The 19830-nt window shown below is 44.7% G+C and overlaps 1 protein-coding gene across 1 annotated transcript in view; it reads left to right on the top strand.

The window, feature by feature from the left end:
* The window catches only part of LOC124544808 (transcription termination factor 2), a 317601-nt gene that overhangs the window by 40564 nt on the left and 257207 nt on the right, over nt 1–19830 (top strand). Inside the window, exons 2-3 of the mRNA XM_047123494.1 lie at nt 4010–4807; nt 17329–17472. Coding sequence (XP_046979450.1) covers nt 4016–4807; nt 17329–17472 — 936 coding nt within the window. The 5' untranslated portion in view covers nt 4010–4015. The remainder of the gene's footprint in view (nt 1–4009; nt 4808–17328; nt 17473–19830) is intronic.

Below are 19830 nucleotides of genomic sequence, written 5' to 3'. Positions count from 1 at the left end.
TATTGTCGGGGCACAAAGTTTCAAGTACCGGCTCCAAGGCCATTGTTCGGTCTTCACAGCTGAGCTCTTTGCCCTCTACCAGGCTGTTCTTTACATCTGCCGCCACCGACATTCTGCTTATGTCATCTGCTCAGATTCCCTGAGCGCCATCCAGAGCCTCAGTGATCCGTACCCGGTTCACCCTTTCGTACACCGGATCCAACGCTCTCTTCAGCAGCTGGTGGACGTCGGTTCTCCAGTTAGCTTTATGTGGGTTCCTGGCCATGTCGGTATCCCTGGGAACGAAGCTGCAGATGCCGCGGCCAAGGCTGCGGTCCTCCAGCCTCGGACAGCTTCTTGTTGCGTCCCTTCGTCCGATTTTAGCAGGGTGATTTGTCGGCGCATCTTATCTCTGTGGCATGCCGATTGGGCTGCACTTACCGACAACAAGCTTCGGGCCTTAAAACCTCTTCCCGTGGCTTGGACGTCCTCCTCACGCCCTTCTCGGCGGGAGGAGGTCGTTTTAGCCCGGTTAAGAATTGGACACTGCCGGTTCAGCCATCGCCATCTGCTGACGGCTGCGCCGGCGCCGTTCTGCCCATGTGGGCACTTGCTGACGGTTAGACACATTTTAATGTCCTGTCCAGATCTTAACACACTGCGCCTCGATCTTAACCTGCCAAATACTTTCGATGCCATTTTAGCGGATGACCCACGAGCAGCTGCTCGTGTTCTTCGTTTTATCAATTTGACACACCTCGCTAAGGACATTTGATGATGCTGTTTTTTAATCCTATGCCTGTCCGTCTGTCTTTTATCGTGTTTTCCCTATTAGTTGTTGTGGTCAACTTGTGCCTCGCGGTGCATTCTTAGAGTAGTCAGGGCGCTAATGACCATTGAAGTTGTGCGCCCTAAAACCACAAAAAAAAAAAAAAATCTTCATGCTCTGCGATGCTTGAGCCACACCAGCTGGGCGCCGACCGATCTACCCTCATATGGCTCTACCAGGCGTTAATCCAGTCCCGTCTGGATTATGGGAGCCTGGCTTATGGTTCAGCATCCCCATCTGTGTTGCGGGTGCTGGACCCAATCCTTCACAGCAGGATCAGACTTGCCACTGGTGCTCTCCGGACCAGCCCTGTGGACAGCATACTTGTGGAGGCAGGTGTCCCTCCACTGTGGTTACGGCACCAACGTTTACTGGCCGCTTATGCTACGCATGTTTGTAGCTTGCCCGGGCATCCTAATTATCTCCTGTTCCCTCAGTCAGTCATCCATCTCGCAGAACGTCGACCCCGCTCTGGTTGTATGATTGTGGTCCGTGTCAGAGAGCTTCTCTCTGGGCTTGGGGTTTTCCCCTCTTCCACCTCCTTTCCAGGCCCCATGGTGTGTGCCCTGCCCTTGCCTTCGGCTCGAATTGGCACACTGCCCGAAGGACTCAGTCCCTCTGGAGGCCTTCTGCCGCCGCTTTCTGTCCATCCTTGCCACGTATCAGGGCTCTGGCGTTGTTTACACTGATGGTTCGATGGTTGCTGGTCGTATCAGTTATGCTCTCACTCTAGGGGACCACTACGAACAACATTCATTGCCAGCTGCCTGGAGCGTTTTCACTGCTGAGCTGGTCGCCATCTTTTGTGCCCTAGAGTATATCTGCTCCTGCTCAGGTGTGTCCTTCGTTATCTGTAGCGACTCCCTGAGCAGTTTACGAGCTAACGACCAGTGCTTCCCTCGCTCGTCTGGTGATGGCTGTCCAGGAGTCCCTCCATACTCTTGCCCATTACGGCCGCTCTGTGGTCTGTGTGTGGACCCCTGGTCATGTCGGCATGAACATGTTGACCGCCTAGCCAATCAGGCCACCAGTGAACCAACTCTGGACATTGGCCTCCCTGAGACTGATTTGCGAGCTGTCTTACGCTGCAAAGTTTTCAAGCTTTGGGACACTGAATGGCGCGCCCTGCCTTCATCAAACAAACTTCGGACCATCAAGGAGGCTACCGGTGTGTGCCGCTCCTCCTTGTGGGTCTCTCGCAAGGAGTCTGTTGTCCTCTGCCGGCTGCACATTGGGCACACATGGATGACACACGGCCACTTATTGCGCCGAGAGGCCCCACCTCTATGTCGTTGCAGATCCGTTTTGACGGTGGTCCACATTTTGTTGGAGTGTACCCTTTTAGCTGTGCTCAGGCTGACGTTCGCGCCGTCTGACACGCTCCCTGCCCTTTTAAAAGATGACACTGCCATGGCAGGCTTAGTTTTGCATTTTATTCGGTCAGGGGGCTTTTATCGCTTAATCTAAGTGTTTGTCTTTTTTTGTGTTGAGTCTGGCCTTTGGCCTACGATTTTAGACTGAGTTTTTAATGTGTTTCCTGGTGGTTGGGTTTTCCTTTTTTGTCTCTATGGTCGGCCAACCACTGTCACACTCTGTGTAATTTTTATTCCTTTTGTCTTGTCTCTGTCTTGTCCTGTGTCATCTGTCGTCTTTTCCATTGTTCGTTTTTATTATGTGTGGGTGTTTTTAAGTTTTGGAAAAAGGGACCGATGACCGTAGCAGTCTGGTCCCTTCAATCCCACAAACCAACTGATACTCTAATGCTGTTTGTGATCTACATTTTATAACTGCGATTACTGGAACTGTATGCTGCATTTCTGAATTAAAAAGGAGTTCTCATAAATCTAATAAGTCTGTAGAATGCCGTCGGTGGCCCTTCATGAATTAAATTAAGAACTTCACTGGGAGTAGGCTTGTATGTCCAAATATTTCATGTAACAGTTTACCTGTAATTTGCGTCTTAATATTTGCCAGTGCAGAAACCAGTGCTCCATTGTTTGGCATTCAGTACGAATCTTATGTCAGTTTGTTGCAACAGTTTTTCAAGAGATGTGGTCCACTCTGAAAGGGAAATGTCCTACAAGTGTTAGAAGAAAAATTGTCACATGTTTGTTTGTTAGGAGGCATATTGCAGTCATTGTCTTTGAAGGTTGGACGAATATAACAACATAGTTATCTCAATTTGTTTATATATTACATATTATTTATATGAGTTAGCTGGGTGTTAGTTGCAAGCTAAAGGGCAGTAAATAAGTTAAACTAAATATTTCTATATGCTGTGTTGTCTTCTTATATGCAGTAGTTTATTCCAGCTGAATTCTCAAATAGTATTCATTGCCTATGGCTCAGTGTGCTTTGTGAGTTATATCTTAATGAAACTGATTCAATCAAAAGAAAAATTCATTTGAGAACACTGAAACTGAGAGACCACTGCTGGCCTCTACTTAATTTTAGAAGGTGAAATGTTTAATTCTGCCGATACATACAGAAAAATGCATGACACTATCTTCACTTTTGGAACAGCTGGTTCCTTTCTCAGGATGGAGAATATTGAGGAAGACTAAAAGGAACTGGAAACGTAGTCCCCTTCCTCGCTGATGGTGACTTGTGTATTATTACTATTTGTAGAACGTTTTTTTTTTTTTTACCATAGGAGAGGAACATAGTGGCAAGAAAGAGAGGCGTGGGGGTTGATTTTGTTGTCCTGAGACGAGATTAATATTTGTGACTACCACAAAGCATGTAGTATTATTGAGTGGAGGTAGGCAATTTGTGTTCATGATGTGCTGATTTGTGTGCCAAAAAGAGCTCAGTAACAATGTTGGGAGTATTTTGAAGCTCACTACACTGCTTCTCTCACCTGAAATGGGACTTGGGTCTTCCTCATGTTACATCACAACATGTGACAGCATTCTTCAAATCTTTCATGGGCCCTAGTATTACTAGGCCAGTGATGGAGAACAATTAGTTCCAGTTGTGCAACTGGCAGAAAGTTGTGGTTAGATAAGGCTGTTCTGGACTGTAAGTAACACTAATGTGTACTGTTAATGCTACAACATTCTTGCTAGTTGAAAGTGCATGTACTTAGTAATTAAAGTGCAAGTAGTTCAGTATTCTTTTAGTACACTGATACATTAATGCACATTTTGAAAGTATGATTTGCTTTGAAAAATGTTAAGTCTTTTCCTCTGAATGTTACAGGAAAAAATGAAGAAATTTACCAATTACAGGAGGATTGTTCAAGTATCTGACTCTGAAAGTGATGATGATATTGTCAGTACTTCACCAACTATGGAGTCAAGTATCAGAACCAATTCACTGTGCCGAAGCAGAATCTTTTGCATCCCCAGAAAGGTGGCACAAAGTCCTAAGACTGAAAGTGTGCCAGAGCATCCATTGTCCACCGTAATAGATGACTCTGACTTTCTTGATGCTTCTGATGATAATGACATATTTAATTCAACAAAATGTTCCACCAGTGAGAATTGTATATCAGATAATGAGACATGTGAAAGGAAAGTACAAAATAATTTGGAAGATTCACTTAGTGTTTCAAATAATAATGCCTCTTGCAACGAAACTGATCTTGTGAATAATATTTCAGATAGTGAGGACTCTGAATTGGCAGTATCGAGTAATTTGAAGGATTCATTTGAGGTTGAATCCAGTAATGATGTCTCTTGTGATGTGATTGATGTGTCTTCAGACTCCAGTGATGATTTTGTGGATGCTAAAAGTGAGCCAGTTGTGTGTGCTCCTACATCAGGGCATAAAGATAATGGTGATATAAACCTCATTGCCTCACCAGTTTCATCAGAAGACTCTGAGAAAAATCTTGACAAGGATACTGGTGCAAATGTTGCTTTGACATCAGAAATTGCAAACAATTCCGAAGATAGGCGCTCAACGTATTTTTCAGCATTTGACCTCGATGATTTGAGGAAGAGCTTGCCATTTGTCCCAAAACAGAGGAAAGGCAGCCACTATCAACAGAAAGAAGTAAGTTGAAATTACATTTCATTGTGTACTTCAGGTTGAACATAATCAGTTTTAGCGTGGGCAAACTTTTGATTTGTTTGTTCAGATTGTCCACATACTCTTGTATTGTCTATTATAAATATTGATTCTGGTAGTGTGTCTTTCTAATGCTGTCACAAAACTGTAGTATTATGATGATTGTATAAGTGGAACCATTGGTAGATTATTACCCCAAGTTAATTATTTTATAGAAAACACATGGTATTGTTTCAGATTTGTATTTACATTGAGCTATTTGAAGAAGTTTGGTTAGAATCTGTATATGAATTTTTTTAATGAATGTTTAGCCATTTACTGTAAAGAAGGCATGTCAAGTTGCTTTACGGTAAACAACAATCTGTCTTTTCCTACATTGTTGATATTCCGACCTAGACTTTCCATTGTTTGTTGTTTGTTTAGCCATTCCTTTTTTTCTGTTTTTCACTTTACCTTTGAAAGAAAGTGGTGGCATAAATCTTGGTGTTTTATTTGGTTAAGAGAGATGGAGTGATACTCAAGGCATTTCAAGTTGAAATAAACATAATGGCAAAGGTCCGATACATATGGAAAAAAACTACACCTGTTGGAAATAATCAGTTGCCATTTATCTCTTAACATTTTATACACAGATATTTTGAACTCATTGTAGTACAAAATTATAATCTATCACTAATACATGTGGGCTTTGTATCTAAAATCAGGATTTTATTTAGTCATAATATTTATAAGATTTGTTAGTGTTCCACTACATCCATGGTTTGAATTTGTTGGGTGATACATTGCAGTGGTCATTGTGTTGGGCCGAGTCAGATTTTAACAGATTGAAGCTGTAATATGAACACCAGAAATTGGAGTAGACCACAGTGGTTACCAAAAATAAAAGGAATTAAGGTTGCTGCTTCAAAAATATTAAAATGTGCAGGTTAAAAGATTATGGCTAAATATTTCCCTTGAATGAAAGTCCTTAATTTTTTTTCTGTTCTCATTATTAATTATTTGACCATGAACCAGCTTTTGGATTCATAGGCCATCATCAGATGGGGAAAATATTGGCAATAACCACTTCATCTATTGATCTCCCTCCACCCCTCTCCTCCACCCCTCCACCCCTCTCTGTCTCTTCAGCTAATTTACTTGTCTTTCATGATATTCAAGGTGAACTTTCTGTACCTCCTTTTTGAATCGAAGCTGTCAAGATAATGACACTGAAAGAGCCTCAAAGCGAAATCCCTAAAGGCTCTTAACATTTTGAAGTGCCATAGTCTTATGCATTGATGAGCAGAGTTCATACCTGCTCCAGTTTAAGAATTGTTCAGTCAACCCTGGCTAACTGCATGTGCATAGTATATGGGTCAGTGACACGATTCATTTCTCTTTAAGTGCCAAACCTGTACACTACCTCTGAACAGTGACAGAACAACTTCTACTAATCATCAAGCAGAATCAGTGATGCACTAAATCCGCTATGGAATTAGGTGTCTGAAATTGCACAAGAAAATTAAGACATTTTCTAAAGCACAATTTGGTGGTCCTCATGCGAGACAAATAATGATCCTAACTCGTGTTTGTAAATGCTGGTGCTCTGGTTACTGCAAAGGCTCAGAATTATCTCCTTTTTTTCTTTTCTCTTTTTTCCACAACTGACTGCACTCCTGTACAAGCTCTGTGTTTTATGAAATTTCAGAACAACTGTGTAGCCAGATTGACAAATGGGTCTAAGCAGTGACTTTTCCTGAGCATCTCATCACAATCTTTTCCCCAAATGGATTTATAAGGGTCATTGCAAAAGTCATAGCAACCTTTTTTATTTGGAAAATGGTAATGAATTTAAAAAAAAAAACTGAAATATGCAAATGGAAAGTTAGTTCGTATGTGAACATTACATCTAGGGAATGGATGAAAACACACACACACACACACACACACACACACACACACACACACACACACACACCGCCACAAAGATATCACTAGAAAAAAGATGAAATAAAGTTTTTCATTTCAAATTTGTTTTACTGACAGTTTCAACAGTACGCAATAGTGCATGGCAGGAACACGGACCTGTGACATCTTAGAGTCCCTCGAAGTAGTCTCCCAACGAATCCATCACACACTGTGCTGTGAAAGACACCCAGTGCACGTGGCCTCACTGTGAGTGAATCGTCAGCTCTCACGTGTCACTGCTGTGGCGATGTCTTCACATGTTCGAAAGTGTATTCCATGCAATGACTCTGTTTGGGTATGAGGTCATAACTGCAAGGTGATAAGTCTCCTGAATATGGTGAATGCTCCAGTAACTCCCATCCCCATCACACAAGCAGAGTCCACACACATGCTGCCATATGTGTTCTCACAGTATTCTGAAGAATTAATGCATCATGTAGATGTTTACAACGTTTCTCCTGATTAGCTTGTAGGTATCATTGCAGGAAAGTGCGACAGAAGTACAGTGCTTTAACAGTTTGACCATGTGGGACAAAATGGCACAAAATCACTCTTCTAACTTTATAAGCTATGATTGTTAACTTGACAGTAGAGCGATTGCAACAAAATTAGTGGAACCTGGTTGACACCATTCCATGGACTGGCATTTCAGGTCTTGCTTATAGGCACTGGCCCAAAATTCATCTACGGTGACATTTCTCACAAGTGTATTGTCTTCTTCCTCCTCCTCCTCATAAAGCACTAGATGCACACAAGTTTTGTAACATGTCCACTTTTCCACGTGTCCACTTTTAGTGCATGAAGCACCCCCCCCCCCTCCCCCCTGCGGGTCCAGGGGTTCAAATAGGCCCGAGGTATTCCTGCCTGTCGTAAGACGCGACTAAAAGTAGTCCCTCCCCCTCAAGGAGGTAGTTAGCACCTGCATCCGGAGACGGACGGTTCCACGACCTATATTTGCGGTGATTTTGGTTTTTCACTTCTTCTGGTTTCTTCCTTCCTTTGGTTGGTTTCTTTCTTTGTTCTTCTCCATCTCACTATCTTACTTACTCTTCCCTTGCCTCCTTCTCCTTGCCTTCTTCTCCTTTCCTTCTCTGGTCTTTGCCTCGGCGTTTGAGACAGACTGTCCTTTCTCTCCCTCTCCCTCTTCTTTTTCCTCTTCTTCCTTCCTCCCTGTGCGTGCCTGAAGGCCGACCCACGCGTTCGCACGCGTAGCCGGTGACGGGGTAACGCGTAATTCCCCGCCCTGGGTAGACAAGTAAGGCACGCACGTACCCCCTGGTAAAGGCCAGGCCCAGGGAGGGGTGATTGCCTGAGCTGACACCTTCCGACCATGCCGATTGGTCCCTCCATCCGTTTCTCGGGAGGTGTGACCTGAGGTGTAAACATTCACCTAAGGCGGGAGAGCCCTCTGAGAGGGTCCTCACAAGGAAGGAGCGCGCCATCAGAGACGCTGGCAATCATGGGGGTTCCTCCGCAATGGATTTCTCTTCTTCTTCCCTCTTGACTTCTGCCCAAAAACGGAAACTTGACCAGCCACCAGCGACAAAAGTACTACCGCCTGTCCCACAGTTCCTCGTAGTTTCTCGTTCTGAGGACGGAAAGGATTTTTCCTCTGTCAACCCTTTCGTTATCCAGAAGGGCGTAGATGCCATAGCTGGATCTGTCAAGTCTTGTACCAGGTTGCGTAACGGTACCTTTTTACTAGAAACTGAGAGCGCCTTTCAGACACAAAAACTGCTTCGGGCCACACTCCTGTACACGTTCCCTGTCCGGGTGGAGGCTCACCGCACTTTGAATTCGTCTCGTGGTGTGGTATATACTAGATCACTCGACGGATTGACTGATGAGGAGATTCAGTCTTTCCTCGCTGAGCAGGGCGTGACGGCTGTCCACAGGGTCATGAAAAAGGTCAACAATGACCTTGTACCGACCCGACACTTTTCTTGACCTTTGATAGTGTTCAGCTGCCGTCACGCAGCAAAGCGGGCTATGAGGTTATTTCTGTTCGCCCCTATGTCCCGACACCTATGCGCTGCTATAGTTCAATTCCTTTATCTTGGCGGCTCGCGCATGCCCGCCCAGACGCGGGAGATTGCTGAGTTGCCAGTTGCACACGACGCACGCGGCAAGAGAAGCAGCACCATAGTATAGCGTAGTTCGCAAACTTACGTTTAGGGGGGAGCGCGCAGTTCATGAAGTAATGCCACCAAGGCCACATTAAGCCTTTCGCTGCTACAGAGACGTGCTCCCCACATTCTGCGCTGTGCGCGATTTTGTCACTGCACTGCTCGCCTGTGCAGACACACTTATGTTGCAGTCGCGAAAGATGGAATATTTCTCAATATTACATACGACACCTATGTGGTACTTAAATTAAATGAGATATTGTTACACAGTAAATTTTATATGAAATTTAGGTACCTTGTCCACATTTCATTCTCAACATTGTGGCAACTAAAATCGACCATACGGAAAGTATACTCTATGGACATTTACCTCTGCAAACTCTTCAAAATTTCGTGCAATGGTTTACTATATTTAATGCTGCACAATAACTGGGTTGAACATTGAAACAAAATTAAGTCATTTATGGGGGGAAGGTATCAGTCAAGAAGATGTGTAAAAATCTAATTTTTGGACCAAATAGTTTCTGTGAAATCGAATGATAAGTGCGTCAAAGCAGTGAGAACACCATGTGTCTGCACAGGCGAGCAGTGCAGTGATGACAAAATCACGCTGTGCAGGAAGCACGTGTCTGCAGCAGCAAAAGGGTTAATGAAGAGACAAAGCACTAGAAATTTCAAAAAATTGCATTCAAACGAATAAAATTCATGAAGTAAGACACTTCAATATTGTTTTTAAATAAAGAAAAATAATAAGCACTGCACAAGGTTTTGAACTCTACACCTCTCGCTTACTAACCCAATGCCTTAACCACTACGCTACCGCAACTCGTCCTACAATGTAACACCACGAGGTATCTAACACGTCACGCAAAATACTGACAAACACTGTTGGTATGATTATGAATTACTCACACTTCGTCGAAGTACAATAGGAAATAAACAATTACCGCTGTTCTTTATTGCGAAAAAGCCGGTCTTGAGATTGATGCAAACACCTTTCCTTGCTATCGCCTGAATTAGAAGGCTTATTGCTTGTTTGGTTTAATTAATTAATAGAATGTGAAGCAATTGGTATAAAGAACGCTTTTTCCAAACTTTCTATAAAAGAAAATCTGCTATCAAGACATTGCTTTTGTTCTATTACTTTATTTATGACTGAACGTTTCTAAAACTGAAGACAGTCGTGCGTGCTCTGCTCTGCAGTCGAGATCTGGCAACGTCGTTCTCTGTTCATTGGCTGTCTGTGTTTTGTGACGTCAGATGCGCAGAACAAACCTAAACTCGGCCACCAACATATATGACGCGCACTTTATCAGTGTCAGCGTTTTAATCACACTCGCCAGTCTTGTTCCAATGCGGCTAAATGTGTCACTTGTGGCAGGGCTGCCCATGGGGGTGACTGTCCACCTCTGTCTCCTCGTTGTGTGAACTGTCAGGGTGACCATGCAGCGTCCTCCCGCGACTGTCCCATCTACAAGGAAGAACGCTGTATACAGGAAATTCGGGTCAAAGAGAAAGTGTCCACCTCGGCTGCTTGCAAGCTATTTGCTAGTAGGAAGCCCACGCTGCTCCCAGCGGGGAAATATAGTACTGTCCTCGCCTCTCCTCGGACTACCAGGGAGGTGACGACGCAGACATGCGATCTGACCTTCAGCACTACGGTCGTCCATTCGGCCAGTGCTAAGATTGCCCGGCCGACGTCTCCTCTTCCTCCCATCACCCCTCAGACACAAGCACCTTCATCAGCTTCTGCCAAGACGAAGACCCAGAAGTCAGATGCACGGGCCTTCAAGAAGGAACTGTCCCGTGCAGACTTCCTACGTACCTCGAACTCCCAGCCATCGACCAGTACTTCCACTAAACGACCTTCCAAGAAGGCTCATAGGAAGCACAGTTCTCCTTCTCCGCCACGGCGCATTTCTTCTCCTGTGCCACCCAGCGGTTGCCGCCCCAGGCAGTCATCCGTTTCGCCTGGCCGCACCGCTGGTAGCCGAACATCTGGCTGTTCACTGGCGGAGGAAGCTCCCCCTCCCGGCCATCTTAACAAGATGGCCGATGAACCTATAGAACCAATGGACGATGACTGTCCGCCTACTGATAGCGACGGGAGTGCTCGCTCGCAGCCAGGCCCTCAGCGGCCTTCGCGGTGACCCCTTCTTGCATCTTTTTCTTTTCTTCTCACGATGGCACTAATTCACTGGAATATTCGCAGCATTCGCTCCAACCGAGAGGACTTAAAGTTGCTGCTCCGCTTGCACCGTCCGCTCGTCGTAGCCCTCCAGGAAACGACGCTACGCCCGTGTGATCAAATTGCCTTGGCACACTACACCTCTGTGCATTTTGTCCTACCCCCTGTGGCAGGTATTCCGGCTCATGGAGGGGCTATGTTGCTGATCCGAGATGATATTTACTACGATCCCATCACATTGCACACCGGCCTGCAGGCAGTTGCCGTCCGAATTACTTTCCCCACTTTTACATTTTTCATTTGTACCGTTTACACTCCATCATCGTCTGCCGTTACCAGGGCAGACATGATGCAAATTATTGCTCAGCTACCTGCACCATTTTTGTTAACTGGAGACTTCAATGCCCACCATCCCCTTTGGGGCTCTCTAGCATCCTGCCCGAGGGGATCCCTGTTAGCAGACCTTTTCAACCAGCTCAATCTTGTCTGCCTCAGTACTGGCGCCCCTACTTTTCTTTCGGACACATCTCACACCTATTCCCATTTAGACCTCTCTATATGTACTACCCAACTTGCACGTCAGTTTGAGTGGTATGCACTTTCGGATACATATTCGAGTGACCACTTCCCCTGTGTTATCCATCTCCTGCATCATACCCCCCTCTCCGTGCTCAACTAGTTGGAACATCTCCAAAGCAGACTGGGGGCTCTTCTCTTCCAGGGCGACCTCTCAGGACCAAACCTTCACAAGCTGCGATAGTCAGGTCACACACCTCACGGAAGTCATTCTCACTGCTGCTGAATATTCCATCCCTCACACTACTTCTTCTCCACGTCGCGTACCGGTCCCCTGGTGGACCGCAGCATGTAGAGACGCTTTACGTGCTCGTCGACATGCTTTACACACCTTTAAACGTCACCCTACCGTGGCGAATTGTATCAATTATAAACGATTACGTGCGCAGTGTCGTTGTATTATTAAAGAAAGCAAGAAAGCCAGCTGGGCTGCTTTCACAAGCCCCTTCAACAGTTTTACTCCTTCTTCTGTTGTCTGGGTTAGCCTGTGCCGGCTATCTGGCACTAAGGTCCACTCACCAGTTTCTGGCTTGATGGTCGCAAACGACGTTCTTGTGGCCCCCTGAGGATGTCTCCAATGCCTTCGGCCGCTTTTTCGCATAGGTTTCGAGCTCCGCTCATTACCACCATGCCTTCCTCCCCCGAAAACAGGCAGAGGAGGCTAGGCCACCTAACTTCCGCTCCTCGAATCGTAAAAGTTATAATGCCCCATTCACCATGCGGGAACTCGAAAATGCACTTGCCCGGTCACGGTCTTCCACTCCAGGGCCTGTTTCTATTCATATTCAGATGCTGAAGAACCTTTCTCCTGCGGGTAAAGGTTTCCTTCTTCATACTTATAATCGCATCTGGGTTGAGGGACATGTTCCCGCATGCTGGCGCGAGTCTATTGTTGTACCGATTCCTAAGCCGGGGAAGGACAAGCACTTGCCTTCCAGTTATCGTCCCATCTCGCTTACCAGCTGTGTCTGTAAGGTGATGGAGCGAATAGTTAACTCTTGTTTGGTTTGGCTGCTCGAACCTCGACGCCTACTTACCAATGTACAATGTGGATTTCATAGGCGCTGCTCTGCTGTTGACCATCTGGTTACCTTGTCGACCTTCATTATGAATAACTTCTTGCGGAAGCACCCGACTGCGGCTGTGTTCTTTGATTAGGAGAAGGCTTACGACACTTGTTGGAGGGCGGGCATTCTCCGCACCATGCATACATGGGCCTTCGCGGTCGCCTCCCTCTTTTTATTCGTTCCTTTTTAATGGATCGACAGTTCAGGGTACGTGTGGGTTCTGTCCCGTCAGACACCTTTCGCCAGGAGAATGGGGTGCCACAGGGCTCAGTTTTGAGCGTCGCTCTCTTCGCCATAGCGATCAATCCAATAATGGATTGCCTCCCAGCTGATGTATCAGGCTCTCTTTTCGTGGACGATTTTACCATCTATTGCAGCGCGCAGCGTACATGTTTCCTGGAGCGCTGTCTTCAGCGGTCTCTTGACTGTCTTTACTCCTGGAGTGTCGCCAATGGCTTCCGTTTTTCTGCCGAGAAGACGGTCTGTATTAACTTCTGGTGCTACAAAGAGTTTCTCCCACCATCCTTACGACTCGGTGCCGTTGCTCTCCCATTCGTGGAGACAACAAAATTTTTAGGTCTTACATTTGGCAGGAAACTTAGCTGGTCTCCACATGTGTCATATTTGGCTGCCCGTTGTACCCGTTCTCTAAATGTCCTCCGTGTTCTCAGTAGTATGTCATGGGGAGCGGATTGAACCATCCTACTTCGCCTATATCGGTTGATCGTCCGCTCCAAGCTGGATTATGGGAGCTTCATATACTCCTCTGCACGGCCGTCCATCTTACGCCGCCTCAACTCCATACAACATCGGGGTTTACGTCTTGCGATCGGAGCGTTTTATACTAGTCCCGTCGAGAGTCTCCATGCTGAAGCCGGTGAATTGCCACTCACCTACCGGTGCGATATACTGCTTTGTCGGTATGCCTGTCAGCTACTGTCAATACCCGACCACCCGTCTTATCGTTCCTTTTTTGACGACTCTCTCGACCGTCAATACGGGTTGTATGTCTCTGCCCTGCTACCCACTGGAGTTCGCTTTCGTCGCCTCCTTCAACACCTTGATTTTTCACTCCCTGCAACCTTTAGAGTGGGCGAGAGCCACCCGCCACCTTGGCTCCAGGCTCAGGTTCGCGTTCACCTTGATCTCAGCTTGCTACCAAAGGAGGTTACTCCCAGTTCGGTATACCACTCCCGTTTTGTCGAACTTCGTTCGAAGTTCATCGACATTACTTTCATTTATACAGATGGGTCTAAGACCAATGACGGGGTCGGGTGTTCTTTTATTGTCGGGGCACAAAGTTTCGAATACCGGCTCCATGGCCATTGTTCGGTCTTCCCATCTGAGCTCTTTGCCCTCTACCAGGCTGTTCTTTACATCTGCCGCCACCGACATTCTGCTTATGTCATCTGCTCCGATTCCCTGAGCGCCATCCAGAGCCTCAGTGATCCGTATCCGGTTCACCCTTTCGTGCACCGGATCCAACACTCTCCTCAGCAGCTGGTGGACGACGGTTCTCCGGTTAGCTTTATGTGGGTTCCTGTCCATGTCGGTATACCTGGGAACGAAGCTGCAGATGCAGCTGCCAAGGCTGCGGTCCTCCAGCCTCGGACAGCTTCTTGTTGTGTCCCTTCATCAGATTGTAGCAGGGTCATTTGTCGGCGCATTTTATCGCTGTGGCATGCCGATTGGGCTGCACTTACGGACAACAAGCTTCGGGCCTTGAAACCTCTTCCCGCGGCTTGGCCGTCCTCCTCACGCCCTTCTCGGCGGGAGGAGGTCGTTTTGGCCCGGTTACAAATTGGACACTGCCGGTTCAGCCATCGCCATCTGCTGACGGCTGCACCGGCGCCGTTCTGCCCGTGTGGGCAATTGCTGACGGTCCGCCACATTTTAACGTCCTGTCCGGATTTTAATATACTGCGTCTTGATCTTGGCCTGCCATGTACTCTGGATGCCATTTTAGTGGATGACCCAGGAGCAGCTGCTCGCGTTCTTCGTTTTATCAACTTGACACACCTGTCTAAGAACATTTGATTATGCTGTTTTTAATCCTCTGCCTGTCTATGCCTTTTATAGTATTGTCCCTTTTAGTTGCTGTTTTAACCTTGTGCCTTGCGGTGCATTCCTAACTTAGTCTGGGCGCTAATGACCATTGTAGTTGTGCGCCCTAAAACCACAAAACAAAAAAAGAAGCACGCACTTTGCAGCAACTTTATGCATGTGTAGCTTGTCACGTAAAATCCTGTAGATTGTTGTCTTCTCAATACCAGTATGGTGCAGTAATTCCAGCAGCATTCATCCTCTGTCGTTCTCCAAGCATAAATTGATCTCAGTATGAGCACAGTCAATGCACACACTCAGGCTGCCCGGATTGGTACAAATCAACCTTTGCAGCTCTGCCACACCTGAATGCAGCTACGCAGTAAGCAACAATTCTTTATGGTAAAGTAGCATTTCCTACTGTTTCCACAAGCTTCTTGTGACACTGTAGCACATTCCTTTCCTGGTGAATTGGAATGTTTATTTAAGAGCGCTGTTCAAGTCGGGTAACATCCATCCTGAATGGGTGCTCAACTCCCACCGTGGTCTTTTTTCATGCATCATTCTCCTGAAAAGGACTGCCATCTAACGACACATCATATTACTGTGGATTCTTGGGCAGGCCATGGAATGCATGTAGTTTGTAATGTATTATTTTGTACTGTTGCAACTGACAGTAAAACATGTTTACAATGACAAACTTTTTTCCTCTTTTTTTCTCATATCTTTATGGCAGTGTGTTTGCGCTCATCCATCTCCCTGCATATAATGTTTACATATGAACTAACCTTCGATTTGCATATTTCAGAATTTTTTATTTCGTTACCCCTCAAGATAGAAAATAGTTGCGATGACTTTTGCAATGACCATTGTTTGCCATTTGGTGCGAAATTGCATAAGATTTCAAGTGCACAGTAAGAGATGAGATGTATTCGTATTTAGAATTCATAATTTTCTTTGACATCCCGAGTGGTTTTTTAGCTATAAAATTCATGTATCACACAAAATGTTGTGCTGGGTGTCTGTGACTCCTTTCTCCCCTACAAAGACTGGGAATGTAAGTGCCATTTTCCTTAATACTGGGCTACATGAGAATTCATGGAAAAATTAATAAATGTGGCAGCCATTGAAAAAGTGTGAAAATACTCCGATTCGGTTTGTCATCACTCTAAATGTTGTTGCCTTACTGTTGATGTACAAAGCTAGGTTCCAGAGGGAAGAAGAGTGGCCTGAAGTAGTTAACAGTAAGCTGCAGCAGATAAAGGCAAATTCTTGATGATGGTGTATCTCCCTCCGCACGCTTAAACAGGATGAAGTCCATCTCACTTCTCTGCAGAGAGGACATTATTCATTGGTGCATGACTTTTTGTGCTCTGGTGAGAGATCCCTCCAATGTGTAGTACTTGTGGCATACAGATTCATGTACACCACATTGAAACTGATTGTTTTATTTTCAGCCGAGAAGGCAATTTACCAGCTCATCTGCCCTTCAGTGTGCCTGGAAATGAGGCAAATACACATTTTAAGATTATTTAAAATTTCTTAGCTGCTTCCTGAATTATAACCTATGCATTTTAATTTGTGCCAGGATGGCTATTTTATCTTGGCACTATGTAAATTGTAACTCAGTCATGTTTCCTTACATTCTTATGTTAGCTTCTTCTTTATTGTTCTATCCACCTTTTTGGTGGGCATCAGAACATTGACCCTGTGATTTGAGTGATACTGAAATTCTGCACATGGACATGACTTTAAATGAGATGGTATTTTATCTCAAGTTTTACACATTGTAACCACATTTGTTTCAAACAGTTTCTTTAAGGCTGTTGATAACATTGTTATTGAGCATGCACGCACTCGATCACACACACACAGAGACGCTTTTTCACCTCATCTCTCTCACCTTCCTAACCTAGTAACTATTACCTAACCTAGTAACTATTAGATCCATAAGCTAATTAGTGTCTCTCTCTTACTTTTCCATGTGTATTTCCATACTGCAACTAGAACACCACTATTCACCTCCTGAAACACAGCCAACACTTCTGGTAATTAATTTAGTTGTTGCCTGAACTGAATTTTCTTTTGATATAATTGACTTAAAGGTAACACTGTCTGTGAAGCAAGAAAATTTGGGATTAGAAGCAATGTCTAAAGAGAAGAGGTAGGTATTCATTCAAAATGAAATTATCTTATCATCACAGATTACATAATCATGAAATTGTCATAACTAGAAGAAAATTCAAAGTACAGAGACGAAATGTGATTCCATGCACAATTATTTAAGGAAGCATTTTTTCCTTCCCATTTCTTTTTCATTTTTGTGGTCATTGATTATGTTTTAAAATTTTTTAATTTAGTTGTGTGAAATATTCCCTAATAAGTATGTGGCCACCTTAGTTTGTATGTTTGACGTGTGTACATTTACCTAGTGAAATCATGCATTTCCAAATTTCCAGTGGTGCTTTGAAATGTAATAGGGGAATCTCAACATTCTGTACTAGTAATACCAGCAAAAGCAGCAGTTACCTAATAGCACCACTAATTACTCATTTTTAGGCTGTGTCAGTGAAAGAAGAGAATACAGCAACAGAAGAAGAAAATGTATCTGAATCAGAAGGAAATGTATCAGATGAAATTTTATATCCGCTGGCTACAAAATGGCAAGGAAGTTTTTTGGAGAAGAAATCTGAGCATACAAAGGTAAGAAATTATTGTGTTCTATAAGGATGAGAAATTTATTTTTTTGATAAGCAGTGCTATTTAAAAGTCTTTTGGTGCCTCCGACCTCTCTCGTCACGTAATCAGATTTTTTGCTGTCCGAGTGTGAGGTGAGGGAAGAGAGAAACTGAGAACACGCTGCATATGACTTGGTTTTATATTTCACATTGCTCAACAACGTAGATCAAAAACAAAACAGATTTTCAGTATTTTTAATTATTTTTAGCACTCTTAAGACATAATCTTTATCTGGTACAAGCTGTTGGCATATGGATAAACACAGACAATTCCAGTGACTTTTGACACACACACACACACACACACACACACACACACACACGTTGATCAGAATAGCGTACAGCTTTTGCAGCATCATTATGGAGACCGTAGGAAAGCACTGTAGATATACTGGACAGCTTTATTGTGAAAGGATTTGTCATTAAAACAGGGGTTACCTTGCAGATTAAACTGTTACATAAAACACGGACAGGCACTGGCTAAAAGGGTATTCCTGGCCAAGAAAGGTCTAGTAATATCAAACATAGATATACATTTCAGCAAGAAATTTCTAAGAATGTACATTTGGAGCACAGCATTGTATGGGAGTGAGACATGGAATGTGGGAAAATTGGAACAGAAGAGAATAGAAGCATTTGAGATGTGATGCTACAGAAGAATGTTGAGAAATAGGTGAATTGATAAAGTAGGAAATGACTGACAAGAAGAAGGGAGAGGACGATAGAACCTGTATTAAGACTTTAGGAAATAATTCCCATGGCACTAGAGGGAGCAGTAGAGGGTGAAAACTGTATAGCAAGACACTGACTGGGATACATCCAACAGATAATTGAGGACAATACACTGTGTGATCAAAAGTATCTGGACACTCCCAAAACCATACATTTTTGATTCTAGGTGCATTGTGCTGCCACCTACTGCCAGGTACTCCATATCAGCGAACTCAGTAGTCATTAGACATCATGAGAGAGCAGAATGGGGTGCTCCGTGGAACTCGTGGACATCAAATGTGGTCAGGTGATTGGTTGTCACTTGTGTCATACATTTGCATGCGAGATTTCCACTCTCCTAAACATCCCTAGGGCCACTGTTTACAATGTGATAGTGAAGTGGAAATGTAAAGGGACACGTACAGCACAAAAGCGTACAGACCGACCTGGTCTGTTGACTGACAAAGACCGCCAACAGTTGAAGAGGGTCGTAATGTGTAATAGGCAGATATCTATCCAGACCATTACACAGGAATTCCAAACTGCATCAGGCTCCACTGCAAGTACTATGACAGTTAGGTGGGAGGTGAGAAAACTTGGATTTTATGGTCGAACGGCTGCTCATAAGCCACACATCACACCGGTAAATGCCAAACAACGCCTCACTTGGTGTAAGGATCGTAAACATTGGATGATTGAACAGTGGAAAAACGTGTGGACTGACGAATCATAGTACACAGTATGAATGCCTAGCGAATGTCATCTGCCAGCATGTATAGTGCCAACAGTAAAATTTGGAGACGGTGGTGTTATGGTGTGGTCGTGTTTTTCATGGTGGGGGCTTGCACCCCTTGTTGTTTTGCGTGGCACTATCACAGACGGACCTATATTGATGTTTTAAGCACCTTCTTGCTTCACATTGTCGAGGAGCAGTTCGGGGATGGCGATTGCATCTTTCAACACAATCGAGCACCTGTTCATAATGCACGGCTTGTGACACAGTGGTTACATGACAATAACATCCCTGTAATAGACTGGCCTGCACAGAGGCCTGACCTATTATTTGGAACGCTGACATCGTGCTCGGCCTCGCTGACCGACATCGATACCTCTCCTCAGTGCAGCACTCCATGAAGAATGGGCTGCCATTCAGCACCTTATTGAACATATGCCTTAAAGAGTGGAAGCTGTCATCAAGGCTAATGGTGGGCCAACACCATACTGAATTCCAGCATTACCGATGGAGGGGCGCCACTAACTTATAAGTCATTTTCAGCCAGGTGTCAGGATACTTTTGATCACATAGTGTAGGTTGCTACTCTGAGATGACAATGTTGGCACAGGAGAGGAATTTGAGATGGACAGCATGAAACCAGTCAGAAGACTGATGACACAAAAAAATCTGCATATGCACATGGGTGCTTCCAGCTGAAATGGCAAATGGTCTCAAAAAAAGCTCGAAAACAGATTGAAGGTTGGCAGTTATCTTGAAGCATTTAGGAATCTATCCTTTTAATTCTTTTGAGGCCCTGATGAATTCTTCAAACCTCGCACTTTCTTTAATGGCAGTGGACTTTGGGAATTTGATTGTGTTTGTCAGAATGTGTGCCTT

The sequence above is a fragment of the Schistocerca americana genome, chromosome 8 (genome assembly GCF_021461395.2).
Source record: "Schistocerca americana isolate TAMUIC-IGC-003095 chromosome 8, iqSchAmer2.1, whole genome shotgun sequence".
Taxonomy (NCBI): domain Eukaryota; kingdom Metazoa; phylum Arthropoda; class Insecta; order Orthoptera; family Acrididae; genus Schistocerca; species Schistocerca americana.
The sequence above is the reverse complement of the archived record's forward strand: the minus strand, read 5'-3'. Positions and strand labels throughout refer to the sequence as shown.